At 57.4% G+C, this 19,432-nt stretch overlaps 2 protein-coding genes across 2 annotated transcripts in view; one reads left to right on the forward strand and one right to left on the reverse strand.

Annotated features, from left to right (window-relative positions):
- The window catches only part of GNAI2 (G protein subunit alpha i2), a 197,131-nt gene extending 193,843 nt beyond the window's left edge, over positions 1 to 3,288 (forward strand). The window contains exons 8-9 of the mRNA XM_050958737.1: positions 235 to 459; positions 2,124 to 3,288. Coding sequence (XP_050814694.1) covers positions 235 to 425 — 191 coding nt within the window. The 3' untranslated portion in view covers positions 426 to 459; positions 2,124 to 3,288. The remainder of the gene's footprint in view (positions 1 to 234; positions 460 to 2,123) is intronic.
- A 490-nt stretch (positions 3,289 to 3,778) lies between these two features.
- Positions 3,779 to 18,227, reverse strand: GNAT1 (G protein subunit alpha transducin 1). The gene is made up of 8 exons (XM_050958739.1): positions 18,122 to 18,227; positions 16,170 to 16,212; positions 15,343 to 15,484; positions 14,939 to 15,096; positions 13,750 to 13,878; positions 12,182 to 12,311; positions 8,532 to 8,685; positions 3,779 to 3,969 (listed from the first exon to the last, which is right to left on the reverse strand). Exons 1-8 carry the CDS (start codon positions 18,225 to 18,227, stop codon positions 3,779 to 3,781), a joined length of 1,053 nt encoding a protein of 350 aa, XP_050814696.1.
- Positions 18,228 to 19,432: the final 1,205 nt, after the last annotated feature.

Here is a 19,432-nt window from a genome sequence, read left to right on the forward strand (position 1 = left end):
ACCCTCTGTAGGCTGCTTGCAAACATCCCTCTGGTGTAAAGTGTGACTGTGCCTGTGGCACGCACCCAGCTCGGATACCAAGTCAGGCTTTCACTTTCTGCCTGGGGAAACCGAGGCACTGCCAGGGGAAGAGACCAACCCAGGATCAGCGCTCATGGGGGCTTCTCTAAGCATTGTGCCCTGTATGCAGGTGGCTCATCTCCTCCTCCTCCTCCTCCTCCTCCTCCTCTTCAGGGGCCAATAAGTACGATGAGGCGGCTGGCTACATCCAGAGCAAGTTTGAGGACCTGAACAAGCGGAAGGACACCAAGGAGATATACACACATTTCACCTGCGCCACCGACACCAAGAACGTGCAGTTCGTCTTCGACGCTGTCACCGACGTCATCATCAAAAACAACCTGAAGGACTGCGGGCTCTTCTAACGGCGGATCGGCACCTGCTGTGGAATGGGGGAAGGTGAGGCTGGCCGGGGAGGCCCCAGTGTCCAGTCAGGGCTCCGCCATAGAGGCCCTGGGGGATGGGGGAGGAAAGGCTGGTGCCCAGGGACAGCCTGTGGAGAAGAGGCACTGATGCCCGGGCTGGAGGAGGCCAGGCTGGAGAGCTCGGGGGCTGGCTGTGCAGCCAGGGTCCTTCTCTCTCCATGTCCCCGTCAGCCCTGGGTGCATGAGCAAATGGGGCCCTTCCTCCTTCTCAAGCAGCCCTACTGAGCTGTGGTGCAGGGCAGCCCCACTGCATGGATCAGCCCATGGGGGCGCCTCTCAGTAATGTACAAGGCAGGCAAAGTATAGGTCAGGGCAACGTTTCCCAGAACCTCGGTCTGTGGGCTGCTGCTGAGGGAAGGGAGCTGCAGGCCCATGAAGAGGGGGGCCTGCAGGATTGTGGGGAGCAGAATAGGGGCCAGCAGACCCATGTGTCGGGGCCTGAAGGCCCTGGCGGGATGGAGAATGCAGCCTTTCTACTTTGCATAGTGATCCTGTCCCATGTGTGGCAGATTGAAGCCCAGTAATTGTGAAATCCAACGCACCTGGCCTCCAGCCATCGCCTCCAGTTACCCTGCTGCTCTGTGGTGGGGAGTCTGGGGGTGGCCGTGGGTTGAGGGAGCAGAGGACTGGCTCTAGATGGTACAGGTTGCAGCAGGCCCAGGCATTGGGCCCTCCCTGGAGAGGCCAGTGGGGGCGAGGGGGCTCTTACCCTTGCAGCGCCCACGTCCAGCGTTACAGATGTGCCTGAGGCCAGGCACAGGGCCCAGCGGTGCCCGTGTTCTCTAACCAGCCTGAGACGCCATGGGAAGGGCGGCTCCAGCCGGGATCCAGCCAGCTCCCTTTCCCAGCGTGGCTCACACTCAGTGTGGCTTTACAAAGCCAGCTGTGCCAGGGGACGCTGCTTAGCTGCCCGTCTCCATGCAAACGGGCCGAGCCAAGGCGGCCGGACTCTGGGGAGCATGGGATTCACCTGTAGCCCCTGGGGGAGGGACTCCAGCAGCGATTTGGAAGCTGTGTCCTGGATCTGGTAGCTGGTGCCTCCGCCCCATACTCACAGTCCCACTGCCCTCATCCCGGCGATGCCGGTTTCCCCCTGGGGGGAGGTTGCTCCCCCAGGGGCTGTGTTTGAAGGCATGTCCAGGGCACTGTGAGCCAGGCGCCCTACGTGCTGCCGTTCCTGATGGTCCCGGCAGGCAGGTGGAACCAGGGCCCTGCGCCTCCTGTGGCAATGGGGCCACACACACACACGTTGCTGAGCCTGCTGCAGCCTTGGCTGCCAGAGCTGCGGGTGTTCAGATCCAGAGGACTCTAATTCGATCCCCATGGCTGATGACCCACCCGGGGGCATAGCATTAAATGGGCACCAAAGGAACTGCCTTGTGTCTCCCCTTCCTCATCTCTCTGCTTCTCCCCCACAGTCCCATTGGGGGCTGCAACAGGGCTGAAGTGCTGCCCATGGGCCAGTCAGCATTTGGCCCCCCACGAGTTTGCACATGTCCTGTCCTCAGTCTGGTCTCTCCATACTCCAGACCCTCCTGTTAAGCCTGGAGAATCCCACCAGCTCGGGTGCCGGAAGGTAACGTGGTGATCAGCCCCAGCCACGCACCAGCATAACTCCTGGGTGCATCTCTCTTCTAGGATTACTTGAACTGCATGTACCAGAGGAGAGGCTGTCGCCGACGAAGGAAGGACTGCACCATTTAACAACTTCTGCTTCTTGGGTTTTTGTTTTCTTTTTTTCCCTTCTAATAAAAGACTTTGGTTAATGATCATAACATGAAGGCAGGTCCCATCTGGGTCCCCCAACCGCCTGCTGCAGGCCGTGTTTCTATCGGAACCTGCTTGGTATTTCTCCCCCCTGTCCACCCCCACAAGGACTTATAGGTCACACAGATCAGTGGATGCAGATTGGGACATTTTCATCCGGTTAAACTAAAGTGCAGCAGCTTCAAAACAAAACAAAAAAAGATTATTTTGGGGGTGCGGAAAACCCACATTTTTAATTGTTTTTTTTTTTAAACTCCGGTTGGAATTGCTCCCGACTGTCCTCACTTAAGAAATCACTTTCCAAATGTTTACATTTGAACCATTGCTCTTTCACTGGGAAGGGCTCCAGCGAGTCCCTTAGACTCCTGTGATTTGCACAGACCAGCAAGAAAAAAAATCAACATTCCTTTAAAAACAAAACAAAATCATATTTTACATTGCTTTTTAAATGAGATATTTTTTAAAAACTATTTAACAAAGTCCAGTACTAAATGGTCAAGTTGTCCTCACAAAATCTTCTATAGTTTAAAAAAATAAAAATAAAAATTGTGCCTTGAGGGGTGTTAGTACATTTACATCTGTTCCGTAGTTTGCTCCAACGTGAGTTGTGTTAGAATTGGGTTCATATAAAATCTCCCCTCCGGATCTCCAGGCCGGACTTTGTTCCCAGCGTGTGGAGAACTTGGCCCAAAACCTCGAGCCACATCTTTTCCCATCGGCAGAACTAGGTTTCTAAGGGCTAAGACGCCAGCAAAGGACTAAGCGGTGGTGATCACATCCGCTTCTTTCCCGTTCCTTCTCCTCCCCTGCCCCAGTGGGCAGGGATTGCTCATGAGGTTGCTCTACTGTCAACTCTGTTTTAAATGTAGTTTCTTAGCTCTAACTGTAGCGTCGGTTGAGGAAACACTGCTGTATGTAAGCGGGCCCCGACAAGCTGCTCGGGGCCTTAGCCAGCGACGGACGCAGCCTAGCTTTTATCACAGGATGTTTTACCAAATTGTTCACATGGTTTGAAATAATAAAATGTAGAAAGAAACCCCCCCGTTTGTGCTGCTTTGATTGGCTCCGTCCCCAGCAAAAGGGAGTTTTGGGGCCCGTTGGGAGAGGGAAGCCCCATGGAAAGCAGCTGTGAGCTTTGCCCCAGCCCTGGGGAGCTGCGCTCGCAGGGCCTGTGCTCTCTGTTGAGCAGAGAGGCTTGCAGAGGCCCCAAGACTGGTTTGTTCCATGCCAGGGATCCAGAACTCTCAGCACCGGGGAATGAACAGAGGCTGAGGCTACATCTCTTTATTAATAAAAGGGGATGGGGGGAGCGGCAGCTGTGGTACTAGGGGGCTATGGGGGGGATTTGGATGGGGAGCTGCGGCCGTGATACCAAGGGGGTGACGGGTTGCCACAGCCGTGGTACCGGGGCCGGGGGGATGTGGATGTGGTACATATTGGGAAGTGCAGACGTGGTACTGGGGGCCGGTGATGGCGGGGCTGTGGCCGTGGGTGTCATGCTGGTGATTGAGGGGGGCATTGGGGACTCAGAAGAGGCCACAGTCCTTGAGGTTCTCTTTGATGATGATGTCGGTGACGGCGTCAAAGACGAACTTGACATTCTCCGTGTCAGTGGCACAGGTCAGGTGCGAGTAGATCTCCTTTACGTCCCGGCGCATGTTGAGCTCCAGGAACTGGACCTTGATGTAGGCGCCTGCATCCTCGAACGTGTTTGGTCCTGCGGAGGTACCGGTGCCAGGACAGAGTCAGGGGGTGGCTCAGCCACTTAACTGGCTCTGAGCCCTGCATGGAGACACGGACACCCTACAGCCTGCTAGCAACTCCTTGCCCCCCGCCCCAGCCTGCTGTGAGGGCCACTGGCCCAAGGAGCCAGACAGCCTAGGCCATTACGGGGGCCCTGCTGCTGAGATCCCTCAAAGCTTCATCACCCCATTCACTCCATTTGCTCCCTTTTCTCCTCTACAGTCTGCTCCAAATGCATGTCTCAGATCCCCCTCTTCCCCACCCACTCAAATACCCAGGCCAGCTTAAACAGCAGGGCCGAGCTGCCCCCCAGGAGGGACTTTCTGCCATCTCTGTGCCCTCCCCAGTTGAGGCGCCACTTGGGCTGGCACCTCCTTCTCCTGTGTAAATGCAAGGAACCAGAACCACTGGTGGACAGTGGCGCTCTGCTAGGACTGGCCTCCTGGCCACTGACCCCTCACCGAGGGCAGCCCGCAGCTTTGCTCCAGCTGGCCATGGCCACTCCTAGTGTGGGCAAAGAATCTCACCAGCGTGATCAGCTCCTGCAAACACCTGCCACACAGGACTGGCAGAGATGCCCTGAGAGTTGGCAGTGGCAGGACATCTGGCTCTGTCACCTGGTGTTGAGGGGAGACAGCTGGCACGGGGGCACTGGGTGGCCACGTGGCTTGGGTATGGGCGGCAGGGCCAGGACTGAGGCAGAATTAAGGCTCTTCTGGGGGGGGCAGGGGCTTGGGAGTATGATGGGCGATGCAGTGGGTGGCAGAGGTCTGGGGGTGGTCTCTAAGTTGCTGCCATGTGGCATGCTGGACACAGCCGCACGGCCGTGGGTGTCCCCGGGCTGGAGGGTTGGACGGAAGCTGCCCTCTGCTGTCCATCGCAGAATGTTCCCACGCAGGAGCCTGGCACTAATGGTGGGTCTGCAGATTGCGTGGGGCCGGAGGGAAGCACTGCCCCTGCCCCAGGATAAGGGGGGATCCCAACAGAGGGGCTGGTCCCAGCTCCATAGCTCAGCTGAGTTGGCTTTTCACCCAGGTTCCTCCTTTGCTGGGTGTGCAGAGCATGGGCCAGATTCATCCCTCTCCAGTGAGTTCCCTGGGAGTTTGGCACGTGAGAGCCTCTGTGAATCTGGACCCCAGCGTCTCCTCCCCAGCTGTGCAGCACCTGCCTTTGGGAAATGCCTGCTCACGTGCCCCTCCGAGCAGGGTAGCCAGAGCCCTGTCCTGTGAGAGGGGGGCCACACTGCCAGACAGGGCAGTGCTGTCCCAAGGCACTGGGCTCTGAGCTCTTTGCTCACTGGGTTGCTCAGCAAGAGAGAGACCCTGGAGTCCCCATCCCCAGCCTCCCTGCTCACCTCTCCCCAATGCTTCCCTCTGGGGCTCTCCCAAAAGGGATCCCCAGGCCGGGGAATTTGAGGACTTAGCGCTGCAAGGCGTTCAGATACCTGCATTTACAGGCCTGCGCTGGGCCCCCCTGGTCAGTGTGTGGAGCTGCTAACCAGTAGGAAATACTGCGGGTGGAGGTGGGGTGAAAAACCGGGATGGGGGTGGGGGGTAATAGGTCCCTGTATAAGAAAAAGCCTGAAGATTGGGACTGTCCCTATAAAATCGAGACATCTGATCACCCCGTGGGGAGGAGGGAAGCTAACCCCAGACCCTCAAAGGGACTTGGTCCTCAGCCCCATCAGAATCTTCAGCTGGGAGCCCTCTTCTGGAGTTAGAGGCATAACCTGGGCAGTTCTAGTGAGGCTCCCATAATTCAACCACTAGGCAGCAGGCCCCCCTGCACCCTAAAGCCTGGGCAGTAGGGCAGCTCCCCTTCTCTGTAGTGGCCTTGGTGAAAGTTAGGGTCACAACCCCACCCAGGTTGGGTGCCGCAGGCTGACCTGCCAGGCTGGGCGACATCTGGGTCGAGAATTCGGGGGAGGGCCCTGGTGTGAGCGAGGGCTCCAGAAGGCTCAGGGACATCATGGAGGTGTGAGAACCTGCAGCTCACCTGTTTAGCTGCTGGCTTCACCCCCTGGCTGTCTGATGAGCATGGTGGGTCCTGCTCGGATGATCAGCAGACCTGCGCTCAAGCCCAGCAGCAGGGCACTGGCTGCTCAAAGCATTCGTCCACAGCTGCCATGGCCCCCTTCCCCACCTCACCTCAGGGAACCCGGCTCTGGCCCTTGGCTTCGGTTCCTGACCACTTACTCCTGCATCAACCACTAGGCCACCCCCCAATCCCACTCTGCCGAAGCAGCCCTGTGCATGCTCACCCACAGAAACCACTAGGCACCATGGGGACTTTAATGGTGGAAACTCAGGCACCTGGAGAGTTGACAGCAGCTGAGTGTACCCAAACCGACTTAGGCAGCATTGAATTTGTGCTATAAGATGGGGATGTATCACTTAGAAGTGACAAAGGAGGAGAAAGACCTGGTTGTATTGGCTGATCATGGAATGACTATGAGCTGTCAATGTGATGCATCTGTGAAAAGGCTAACGTGGTCCTAGGATGCACCAGGTGAGGTATTTGCAGCAGAGACAGGGAAGTGTTAGTACCATTATACAAGGCACCGGTGAGACTTCATCTGGGACACTGTGCAATTCTGGTCTCTCATGTTTAAGAAGGATGAACTGAAACTGGAACAGAAGTAGAGAAGGGCTACTAGGATGATCCGAGGAATGGAAAACCTGTCATATGAGAAGAGACTCAAAGAGCTTGGCTTGTTTAGCCTAACTGAACGATGGCCGAGGAACATACGATTGCTCTCTCTAAATACCTCAAAGGGATAAATACCAGGGAGGGAGAGGGGTTATTTACGTTAAGTGCAAATGTGGACACAAGAACAAATCGATGATGTAAACTGTCCATCAACAAGTTTAGGCTTTACATTACACAAAGGTTTCTAACCAGCAGAGTGAAGTGTTGGATCAGCCTCCCAAGGGAAGCAGTGAGGGCAAAAAGCCTAACTGATGTCAAAATTGAGCATGAAAAGATTATGGAAGGGACGATATGCTGAGGTTGCTGAGGGATGATGATGGTTTGATGAAATACAATGGCGTGTGGCCGATCCACAACAGCCATTAGCAACTAACTCCAAGGGCCAGTGATGGGATGTTAGATGGGGTGGAATCTGAGTTACTACAGAGAATTCTTTCCTGGGTGCTGGCTGGTGAGTCTTGCCCACATGCTCAGGGTCTAACTGATTGCTGTATCTGGAGTCAGGAAGGAATTTTCCCCTGTGTCAGACTGGCAAAGACCCTGGGGGATTTTCACCTTCTGCAAAGTGGGGCATGAGTCACTTGCAGGTTTATACTAGTGTAAATGGTGAATTCTCTGTAACGTTTGAGGACCTCAGTATCTCAGCCAGACATTAGGGGTATGTTACAGGAGTGGGTGGGTGAGGTTCTGTGGCCTGCAATATGCAGGAGGTCAGACTAGATGATCACAATTGTCCCTTCTGGCCTTAAAGGCAGTGAATCTAAACTGGCATCAAGGTGCCCAAATCCCTGTATGGCTCTAGCTGTTAGGGAACAAGAGGGAGAGACCCCCCACTACATTGGGCCCCCTCCTTTCACACCCTACTACAGCAGAGGACTCTTCTAACTTGCCTGACCAGCTCCACCCACACCAAGCTGGGGTCCAGCACCAGGGAAGAGATGCTGAGTTCTGAGCAGGTTTGGCAGGATTCAATTTGTATTGGTGAATGTCGCTAAATGTTGATTTCACCTGCATGCCCAAACCCATGAAAACCTAGTTCCAGCGGGAAGGCTCGGCACATCCAGATTGGCAAGGGACAAAAACTGCTGTGTGAGACCATCTTGGGGCCCAGCCAGCACTGGGGATGGACTGAAACTGGACAAGGTCTAACACCTGAACAGTAAAGCCAGGCCTGATTTGACCATTTAAGTAGATCTGTTTTCGATGGCTGGCCGGGTGATGGTGACAATGGTGCGGTGATGACTTACACAGCTTCAACTGAATCTCAGGGTCTGCCGGCACTAAATAATTATTGTCTCTCCTCCCCACCCCCAATCTCCCACGAGTGTGAATATTTAAACTGAGAGAAAAGTTAAAACTACTGAAAACTCCCAGATTGTGCAGAACTGAGGAAATGTAAGTTGATAAAAAATCTTTAAAAATAAAAAGCTCCATGAACATCAATACTAGCTGTCAGCAGCATAGAAACTAACCCCCAACTTCTGCAAGCCAGGAGCGTGGGGCGCTGACCTTGCAGGGGAATCATCCTTTGCACAGAGCAGTAGGGAGATCTCGGGGCCAGCGATGGAAGCACAGGTACATGCTGCCATATAGCTAACCAGTGGGTGTGTTTAGTGTTAAGTGTCTGATCTGGCACTTGGCTTCTGAGCTGTGTCCTGCAGCTGGTCCCCCATGAGCCACCATGTGCATAACGAATCTACACGCTGGTCGCTGGTGTTTAGAGCCTGGCTCTCTCAGGTCTTCGATTTGTGAATCAAAACCCAGTTCCCCCCACCCCACCCCACACAGGACGCACAGCAGAGGGCCTGCAGCAGGCTGGGCACTTACCGTCATAATCGGGGAAGCAGATGCTGAGGTGGGCCTTCCTGATCTTCTCCAGGAAGACGTCCTTCTTGTTGAGGAAGAGGACAATGGAGGTGATGGCGAAGTAGCGGTGGTTGCAGATGCTATTGAAGAGATGCAGGCTCTCATGCATCCGGTTCTGGGGAGGAGCAAAGGGCCAAACGGGGCTTTTAGTTGCATACAAGCATCAATTTCCTGCCTTGTTTCCTGGAGTGTCTAGGATGTGAATGAGAGGCCAGCTGGGCCTGGGCTGCTGGAGGACAGATTGCAGGGTCTCCTACCCTGTCTAGCTTGCTAACCCTTGTAGCCTTCAAGTGTGTGCTCTGCTGCTCCCCTGCGATCCCTAGCCCCTGCTGCCTGGTGAGTCTGAGCCCCACTAGCTCCTGTTAATAACAGAGAGGTTTCTATCCAGACATCTCAGCATGCTTTACAGAGCCTAGGAGCATCATCCCCATTTTACAGCTGGGGAAACTGAAGCACAGAGCAGCACAGTGATGTGGACAGGGTCACTCAGTAGGCTCACCTTAGTTGTGCTCCCCACGCCCCTAGGCCATGCTGCCTCCCAATGGGGTGTCATCTCTGCTTACTTGCCAGTTATTGACGTTTGGAGTGAGCCCAGGGAGGCAACTGCTGTCGTCAGGGGCAGCAGGTTTGTATAATTTTTGGTGGTGCCCAGAACAAGTCCAAGTCCCACCCCGCCACCTCCACCTGCTTTGTAAGCCAATATACCGTAACTCTTCACTTAAAGTCGTCCCAGTTAACTTTGTTTTGTTGTTACATTGCTAATCAATTAGAGCAGTGGCTCTCAAACTTTTTTTTCCCCACAGACCACTTGAAAATTGCTGAGGATCTTGGCAAACCACTTAATGATCTTTCCAAATGTTGTTTGTACCATTAGCTAACTGTTGTAAAGCGCTTTGCACAAAAGCACTATATAAAAAAATCTCCTTAATTATAATAAACTTTTTTTTATTCTACACATAAAAGCACACAACTCATATTTTAATATCACTAGTCTTAACCTTTCTAATGCGATGGATGTGCCCTCCCTCCCCTGCCATGGCAGCCCCTGAGCTCGGGCTGGAAAGGAGCGGGGTGTCTCTCCCTCACCACAGCAGCCACAGAGCTGACGCTGGGAAGGAGCGGGGATCTGTCCCCAGCAGCTGCAGCCCTGGAGCCTCTTTCTCTGGCCTCCGTAAACCTGCACGTCCCAAATTCCCCCCATTCCCTCTTCTCACACCACTGCCCTCTCACAGCTACCCCCTATACCTCCAAGGCCACCACCACACCTTACATGTGCATCTTCTCCAGGGTCCAGGCACCTAACTAGAGGAGCCACTAGGTGGGGGCCCTTCATTCTCTCGTGTGCGGCCACCCAGGAATGCACCTTGGAGGAACTATCTGCGGACCACCTGAAGGGAGCTCGCGGGTCACTGATGGTCTGTGGACCACCGTTTGAGAACCTGATTTTCCCTGCGTGCAGAAAGAGCAGACCACTAGTGGTGGGAGCTTGGAACCAGGGTGGGCTGACAGCCCCCCATCAGCTCCCCTAATTTCCCTGGGGGGGGAGGGTGCTGTTTTTAGGGTGTCCCCCTCCCCTGTTTCTGCCCCCGCCCTCCCCCAGAGCAGGGGGTGACATGACATGGCTCAGAATGGAGGGAGCTTGCTGGCAGCAGCTGCTGTCTCAAAGTCTCTCTCTCTCACACAGGGTGTGTGTCTCTGTCTCTCTCTGCCATGCTGTCTTCCCCCCACCCCCTTAGGGCTCAGCTGAGTGCTAGTTCATCAATTAGCACAGGGGGTCTCAAACTTTTGTACTGGTGACCCGTTTCACACAGCAAGCCTCTGAGTGCAACCCCCCTTATGCATTAAAAACACTTTTTTATATATTTAACACCATTATAAATGCTGGAGGCAAAGCAGGGTTTGGGGTGGAGGCTGACAGCTCGCGACCCCCCATGTAATAACCTGAGGAGTCCCGACCCTGAGTTGAGAACCCCTGATTTAGCTGTAAGGCATTCCCTGGGAAATATCCCACCCTCTGACTCCACCAAGCTTCACAATCATCATTGCTGTGTGCAATATTAAATTGTTTTAAAAAAATTCCCTGGAACCTAACCCCCTATTTACATTAATTCTTTGGGGGAAATTGGATTTGCTTAACATCATTTCACTTAAAGTAGCATTGTCCAGGAACATAACTACGACATTAAGTGAGGAGTTACGGAATATTTTTTAAAATAATGTAAAAATGTGAGGGCTCGGTGGTGGGGCTGGTGATGAGGGGTTTGGGGTGTGGGGAGGGCTCAGGCAGAGGGCTGGAGTGCTGGGGTGAGGGCTGTGTATGAGGGGTTTGGGGTGTGGGAGGGGGCTCAGGGCTAGGACAGAGGGTTGGGGTGGGGCTGGGGATGAGGAGTTTGGGTACAGACAGGTTGCCCTGGGGCAAGGGGCAGAGAGGAGGTTTCCCCCCAGTCCTCTCCCCTCAGGCAGTAGCGAGTTCTGGGGCCTCCCCACTTCCCCCCCTGCACCACACTCAGCTCGCACCACTGTCACTCCTCTCAGGTACAGGATGCCCTCTTGACTCCCCTGTGGTGGGTCCTGGGGGTGGGGCTGCCATCACATGTGTGCCTCTTCGCGTACTGCTGCCCCTCACTGTAGCCTCACTGGGGGTGGGGGGTGGGGCTGCCCCTTGTCCAGCGGGGGACAGGAGTGGTGACTGTGGGTGTGGGGGGCACTGGAAAATGAAAGCATCTAAGGGGGAAGGGCAGGCTCAGGGTCAGTCTGTCCTGGCAGCAGTGCTGGGCGGCATTAGACCCTGTGGCAGAAGTTCATGCAGGAGGCAGCATGGAGCCACAGAGAAGAGACAGGGACTCTCAGGGGAGACGTGGGGGCAGCAGGTGGGGCCGGGGGAGAAACCCGGCCTCAAACATTGGTGGAGCTGGGCCCCCGGGCCCTGAATATTGCTGGAGCCAGGGAACCATGGGCCCATACAACTCACCACCCCTGGCTGTCACTCCAGGTAGATTATTTCTAGCTGTATCAGCAGTGTTAAAACCCATTTTAAACCTCCACCCCTAGAGCAGGACATTCCACCCCATAGTCTCCGCCATCAGCAGAACATAGGGTGACCAGATGGACAGTCCTGATTTGGGAGGCTTTTTTCCTTATATAGGCATCTATTACGCCCTACCCCCTCCCAATTTTTCACACTTGCTATCTGGTCACCCTAGCGCAATGGCACTGAGCACCTGCCAGTGCTGGCTGTCATGGCACTTTAGCGAGCATCTGCCCAAGGCCACGGGCAGGGCAGGGACCAAAACACAGGTTTGCTAAAGTTCCCATCCGGCACTGTGACCACAGCTCCACCACGCTGCCTCCTCGGACTTCATGCCTGCACAGAGAATCAGACTGGTTAGCCAGTCTCAGGGGCATGAGCTGATTGGCTGGATGTTTTTGAAGGTGCTCAGTGATACGTTGGACTTGGAGGAGTTCTGCATGGATCTGAGGCCCCTGGAGTTCTTCCAGTGCTTGGGTTGCTGCTCTGCTTGCACATGACCTGGCCCCGGGCACCTGGGCCCAACTGGCTCCCTCTGGCTAAGAGCCAAGGGCCTCAGCCCCCTGGTAGCTGGGCCACTCACCACTTCGTCGTCCTCCACCAGGACCATGTCGTAGGCACTGAGGGCAGCGATGAAGATGATGCAGGTGACCCCTTCGAAGCAGTGAATCCACTTCTTCCGCTCGGAGCGCTGGCCGCCTACGTCGAACATCCTGGGCCCAGGGAGAGGGTCCCTTGAGCAGCGAGGCTCTGAATGGGGCATGGGCCGCATTGCTAGCATGGGAGGAGAGACCTCCCAGGGGAACCTCTGCTATGGCTTGGACTGGGGGCATCTCTGCAGGGATGCCTGGCCATGTGTGGCTGACCTCAGCTTGGGGCTGGCCACAGCTTGGGTGACAGATGCTGAGTAAGGGACTGTTGGAGATCTGGGCACAGACAGTGGCCTGGACCCTCCCCCGGCAGCGGGGACCAATGTGGTGAACAGTGCTAGGTTAGCCACAGAGCAGGCCTGGCACTGGGCAAGGGCTGCCACCACTCTTACCTGGAAGGAACCCCTCCAGGGAGCTGTGGTCCCTGCCCCCCAAGGGCAGGTTAGTGCCAGCTGTGGTGCCCACCCAAGGGAAAATGGTCTGAGAGTGTCATGCTGAGAATAGATGTGTCCCAGATTGCCCAGCTCCTGGGCAGAATCCACATGACATCTCCTGTCGCAGCTGGCCAGGACCACCCAGCTGGGACTGGGGAGAGGAGGGAAAGGAGCCTCCACAGAACAAGATGGGCGAGCTCCTGGAATGGGGGAGCTGGAGCTAATTGGAGGCTCTCACTGGGGTGGGGTGGGGGAATTAAACCCCCTGCTCAGCACACAATGGAAAGGCCGCAGACAGCAGCCTGGCTGGCACAGCAGGATCCTGAGAGCCCTGGCTGGCACCGCTCTTGGCCTGGGTTCATGAGCACTAGATGGCGCCAGCCACTAACGAATGAAGACTGGGCCGAGCCCTGGTGTGATTACGGTGCCAAGATGCAGTGGGTGGGAGCAGCCTCCTCCCAGGGCAGGGGTCTGGGCTGAGCAAGGGGTTCAGCCAGTTCCTGGGGGTGCTGGGGCTGGAGGCTGATGGAGATGGAAAACCGCAAGGGCTGCTCAGGGGATTGAGGGGGCCTGGGGCAAAGCAATTTTAGGTGCCCCTTCCATAAAAAAAAAGTTGCAATACTATAGAATATTATATTCTCGTGGGGGCCCCTGTGGGGCCTGGGGCAAATTGCCTCACTTTCCCCCCTCTCTGGGCATCCCTGAAAACAGCCCTGGAAAGCTGAGGGCCCCAACACCCCCATTCTGTCATGTCCGTGCATTGCACAAGCAGCGTTGGCCCAGCCAGCCCCGGGCCCTGTGCCCAGCTCTGCCCGCCTGCTCCCATCCATCCCACTGCCTAAATCTTCTCGCTTTAACCCTTCGAATCCCAGCCTCCCCCTGACTGTGTCTCCAGTGCCCCAGGCCCCAGAGTCCTGCCCAAGCCCAGCGCTCTCTTCTCCTGTGCCCCACAGCCTTGGGGTGGCTCTCTGCACCCACACCTGGAGCTGGCTGCTGGGACCTCTGTTGACCCCCCATCCTCAGGCTGCCTGTGGTTAGCAGGGCCCTGTACCCATGCCATGCCCTACCTGAAGTTGAGGTCCTTGAAGGAGAACTGGGTCTCGATGATGCCAGTGGTCTTGACCCTGGAGCGCAGCACGTCCTGCTCTGTGGGGACGTAGCCGGGAGCCACCAGGCGCGCCAGGTCACTCAGGTAGCTGCCCAGGCACAAAGGAAGGGCCTGAAACTCTCATCACCTCAGGGAGGGGAGGGGAGGGGATGGTCTCCATGCTCCCCATGCTCCCCAGGCCCAGAGTGGCTGGAGCCAAAGGCTGGGTCCCTTTCTGGCTGGTGGCCCTGGCTGGATGGCTCAAGCAGGCTCAGGGGGTCAGGGATATAGCCCCTTTGCTGCCTCACACTTGTGTCCTGCTGACTGGGGTCTCTTTGAGTGCTGCGCTCGGTGGCTTTGAAGGAGCATTGGCCCCAGCTCAGAGTGGGGGGCAGCAGCTGCACCAAACCTCTAGTGGGCACCACGACTAGCTTCCAGCTTAGACACCCATTCGCCCTCAGGCTGCGGGCTCCCTAGGGCAGGGCCTGGCTCTCGCTGGGTGTCTGGGCGGTGCCCAGCATGACCGGCCCTGGGAGCTGGCTGGACCCCATGTGCTGCTAGATTCTAGGGTGACTGGTGCCTAGAGACACCTGCTGCTGCTGTTAGTTCTTTGAATTGCAGCAGTGCTGAGATCAGGCATTGTATGGACATAGCGAAGGGCTGGCACTCTATAGCTACAGACCTTCCTGCGGGCACCCCGACTGCAACCCGCCTCCTGCCTCCCACCCCTTCTCTGTTTCTCCAGGAGAGGGGCCCTGGCCCCACTACCCCCCAGCCCTGCACTGGCATCTGGGGTGGCTCTGAGTCCCAGTAGTGCCATGCCTCCTCAGCTTGCGCCTTCTTGGCCTCCCTGTGCCAGTGCCTGTGGGGGCTCAGCAGAGGGCTGCACCACTGCCTGTGCCAGAGGAATGGGACTAGACACTGGGGAGAATCCCCTCTCGCTCTCCCTCACATACTGGGGAAGATGAAAACCACTTGTTCTGACGTTCCCCCAAACTCCTCCCAGCCTTCAGGTCAGTGCAAAGCCAGGGGAGTTCCTAGATCATCTCCCATGGGACTGGCAGGCCACTTCCTTGCCAATGCCTCTGTGATGAGGTCTGTGGGGGCACCTGAGCCTGGCACTGCCTGGGCGGCATCTGCCCTAGGAGGTTACACAGGAAGGTTCATACTAGCCGGCCGAGTCGTTCAGTTGGTACTCCGAGGCTCGCTCGAAGCAGGCCTGGATGCCTGTGTCCTTCCAGAGGCGGGCGATGATGTCAGACATCTCCTTGGGCATGGTGCCCTCTTCGATGGTGTCAGCCAAGTGCAGCAGCTTACGGGCATCATCCTGGGGAAACAGGGCATAGCAGGGTCAGCTGCTCCAGCTTGGCCCGGGGCTCACCGGGAGGCACCAGATGCTATGAAGTAAAGCCCTGTCGGCAGCAGGAATTGAACCTGGACCCGCTGGATCTAAATGCACGAGCTAAACTACCCAGCTGTGCCGTCCGGGGCCATAGGGGGCTCATCAACCGCTATATGTGGCTGAGAGGGGTGCAGAACCCCACCCATCCCCCTCCTATGCCCAGCCGCTCACCTGCCGGGCTGAGTCTCCATACTGGATGCTCAGCGTGCCCATGGCCCGCACGATGGCCAGCATGGACTGCAGGGTGTTGCTGTAGATGATGGAGATGAACTCCAGGCACTCTTCCAGGGAGTATCCATCCTGGTGGATGATCCTGGTGGAGACATGATCTGATGGTGATCCTGGGGGAGGCCATGGGCTCCGTGGTTGGGCACTCCCTGGCAATGCCTGGCCAAGTGCAGAGGATACCCAATGGGCTGGAGACATTGCCACTGGCTTGCTTCCCTACAGTGAGTTTCCCCAACGCTAGCTTGACAGTATAGCAGCCATGCTGTGGTGGCATGTGCTGCCTGAGGGGCAGTCTCAGCACACTGCGGTGGGTTCAGTGGGTTCGCAGAATTCCCTAGGGGCGAGGAGGGGTAGTGGGGAGCCCCCAGAGGTTGCACCCTAGATTATTGCAGCTGGGCATCACCTGGAAAGGCAGAAATCAGTGGGGGGCAGCATGCCACTGTCGGTAAAGGCTGCTGCTGCTGGAGATCATGTCTCTAAGAACCAGGCATCCAGGGTGGGGCAGGAACTCTGGCTGTGGGGGACCTCCCAGCTATGCCAGCCCCAGCTTCTCCCAGAAGGGGGCGCTGTGGGAAGCAGGGCAGGGGATGCTGGCTGTGGGGGAGCTCCCTACTACTCCGGCCCCAGCCTCTCCCAGCAGGGGGCGCTGTGGGAAGCAGGGCAGGTGGCGCTGGCTGTGGGGGAGCTCCCAGCTATGCCGGCCCTAGCCTCTCCCAGCAGGGGGTGCTGTGGGGAGCGGGCAGGCATCAGTGAGGTGTGAACCCACTTACTTCATTTGCTTTACAATCGTGCTCTTCCCAGATTCGCCAGCTCCTGTGGGACAGAAAAGAAAGTCACGGCAGGGAACATGCCCAGTGTGGAGCCCGATGCAGCCACCTGGGTCACCATCCCGTGGGGTGCTGGGTGGGTGTGACAGCGGAGCGGGAGTGGGCAAGGGAGATGGAGAGCCACACTGAGTGGCATGGGCATCACATGGCCTGACATCCTCTGTGCCCATCCGGTTCTACTGCAAATCCCTCCCTGGCACTGGTTGGATGGACCAACCCATTGGCTGGACTAGCAGGGCCCTGGGGGGTGGGACTGGAGCCCACTGGCCTGCAAGTGTCACAGGCCCCCCGTCTCCCCGTGTGCTCAAACCACGGAGGCTGGTACAGTCCCAGAGCCTGCTTTTAGCGCCGGAGGGCCCCAGTTCAAGCGCTGGTGTGTTGGGCGAGATGGTGGCTGCCTCCTGCAGCTGCCCGGCCCACAGTCCCCTGACTGCTCTCAGTGCATGGCTGCGAAGCGAGCTGGAGAGTTGAGAACAGGGGGCAGGGTGGTAACAGCCCTAATCCGCTTCTCTGCAGACACAGGGCTCTGGCTAATGAGATCTGCACCACAGCTCAGCTTAGCCACCCACGCCCAGGTGGAGGGGCCCATGCAGATGCTAGCCACAGGGGAAGGGGGTGCTGGTGCCCCAGCAGTCTGTGAGCAGGGAGCGGGCGTGAAGGCAGCCGTAGGCTCTGCCCCAACCTTGCCATGTGGGAACAGCAGCTGTTATCGGGTGCTTCTGGGACAGCTTGAGCCTAGAGGCCACGGCAATTGCTGCTCTTGGACGGCCACGGTTGGAGGACTGAGATGCCGGAGAAAGATGCACCCCGGCCAGACAGGTGTAGGGTGACCTCCGAGCGTCCTCTGCAATTGCAGCATTTCAGACACTCCTTTAAGAGCTCAAAGTGCGTCAGCAGGTTAAACCAAGGCACAGACAGGTTAAATGATGCCCCACCCCACCTCCAGGCTCCCCGGGCTAGATTGCATCCCCAGAGGGCTGGAACCATGGGGTGTAAAGCCAACGACAGCAGGCCAGACCCTCCCCTGGCACAGCACCATGAAATCAGCTAGAGAAGGCAAGGGCTACAGCAGTTCTATCAGCCGGGGGTCTGTCCCCATGACGGGCGGAGAAGCCGCTGTAGATTTACCTCGGCTGGGCCCAGCACAGTGTCTCTAAGACACCAGCCCCGTGTCTGTCAGTGTCAGAGAGCTAGGTGGGTTCAGGTCAGTTTGTCACACACGGTCCCCCCAGGCCCAGCCCCCAGGAAGGCAGAGCACCTGGGCTGGTGCGTTGGGAGCGCTCAGGGGTGGGGAGCTGGGCATCTGTGCTTGTGTGTTTAATGCTGAGGGAGTCTGAACTGAAGACCAGTGCCACCCGTCCTTGCCTGCCTCGCACCACCCTGGGCTGGCTCCCCCAGCGCCATGCCACGGGAGTTGCCCTTCCTGCCAGCATTGGGGCAGAGCCCTCTGGGATGGCCCAGTACCATAGGCTTGCTGGTCAGGAGCTGGGGGGGGGTGTGGTCAGGATGCGGGGGCTGGCTCAGGATTGGGGGAAACTGGTCAGGCTCTGGGGGAGCTGGTCAGAATCTGGAGGGGCTGGCTCAGGATTAGGGTGCTGGCTCAGGATCCGGGGCAGGGGCGGGGGCGGGGGCTGGCTCAGAATCTGGAGGGGCTGGTCAGGATCAGGGGGGACTGGCTCAGGATTGGGGGGAACTGGTCAGGCTCTGGGGGAGCTGGTCAGAATCTGGAGGGGCTGGCTCAGGATTAGGGTGCTGGCTCAGGATCCGGGGCGGGGGCGGGGGCGGGGGCTGGCTCAGAATCTGGAGGGGCTGGTCAGGATCAGGGGGGACTGGCTCAGGATGGTGGGGGGATCTGGCTCAGGATGGCGGGGCTGGCTCTATAGCCCAACACATACCCAAAAGCAGCAGTTTGACCGTTCTGGCATCCTTCTCTGCATCTTCCTTGAGCTTCTTCTCCAGCTCGCGGGAGTGTTTCTCCTCTGCACTGGCGCCAGCACCCATGGTGCGCTGCTGGTGCACCCGCCCAGCCACTCCTTTGTGCTCAGCAATGGGGAGAACCCTAGATCAGCCCCCAAGGGTCCAGCACCCTCGGCCAGTCTCCCTCTTCGCCCACGAGGAGTGCTAAGCGGCACCGTTCTCCACTGCCTCGGGCTCCCCAGGTGCCGACTTTGCCCCCGCCCTGGTCCCGGTGCCAGCCACACGCCAATTGGGGAGGATTTTGCAGGCTATGGCCATCAGGTGCTCCCAGCCACCCAATCTGTGGCAAGGACAGGTGGCCAAGGATCAGGAGTGGACCCACCCCGCCTCCCACCACAGCCCAGCTTGAAGCTGACTTGCTGTGCTCAGCATCGCAAGCAGCCGATGAGCCCCTAGCTTAAGCTAAAGCCCATCAAATCTCTCCCTTGCTGAGCCCAGCGATTTCAAGCCTCATCCGTTCCTGGCCAGGGATGAGGAAGCAGGTTATAAAGGCAGGGCCTTCTCCATAGCCTTGCACTCCACTTCCTGGCATGGGGGCAGCATAAGTTGGCATAGGGCACAAAGGGGCATGCTGCTGGGTCCTGTGCTGAGCCCAGCCCAGCTGGACCTGCAGCTCTTGCACCAGGACATTGAGTGTCCAGGGGCTCTGAGGACTGCCCTTGACATCAGCCGGTGCTGTGAGCTCTTCGGGGCACCACTGGCTGGAGCACCTAGCACGCCAGGGCCTGGATTTCAAGCTGCGTGCATGGCCATGTTCTAGAGCCATGTGGGCAGCTCCCACCATGGCCTGGCACGGAAGCAAACGGGGGGATTCAGGAGATGGCCCAACCAGCTGGGGGAAGGGGTTTGCCATGGAGGCATGGAGCTGCTGTTTCCTTCCCACAGGAAAGCTATGCCAGCTGGATTTCCTTCCCCCTCCCAGTGCCATCATCCCTTGCTGCCCCATCAGGGCTCAAGGTGACACCTTTGAGCTCATCTCATCTGGCTTCTTCTGCTCCCTGTCCCAGCCCTGCTCTCCAGCCCTCAGGGACTCAACCCCCCCTGCCCCCAGGAACTGTCCAGGGCTTGCAGATCCCCAGACCTGCTCCACCACTCAATCGTCTGTCTGAGGGTGCCCAACACCCAGGCCATACATTGCCCTAGCCCCACCACCACCCAACGAACTTGCCTGCCCCTGGAGATGGGGCTCAGGAGACCAGATATGATGGATACACTCAGGGCAGTCCTTA

This window comes from Gopherus flavomarginatus, chromosome 6 (genome assembly GCF_025201925.1).
Source record: "Gopherus flavomarginatus isolate rGopFla2 chromosome 6, rGopFla2.mat.asm, whole genome shotgun sequence".
Taxonomy (NCBI): Eukaryota; Metazoa; Chordata; order Testudines; family Testudinidae; genus Gopherus; species Gopherus flavomarginatus.

Coding starts and splice junctions, on each gene's coding strand:
- GNAT1 (XM_050958739.1), bottom strand. CDS start 18,227: ATGGGTGCTGGCGCCAGTGCAGAGGAGAAACACTCCCGCGAGCTGGAG. Junction 15,485..16,169: donor ACGATTGTAAAGCAAATGAA/GTAAGTGGGTTC, acceptor TGTCTCCACCAG/GATCATCCACCAGGATGGAT. Junction 12,312..13,749: donor TTCAAGGACCTCAACTTCAG/GTAGGGCATGGC, acceptor CCCTGGGCCCAG/GATGTTCGACGTAGGCGGCC.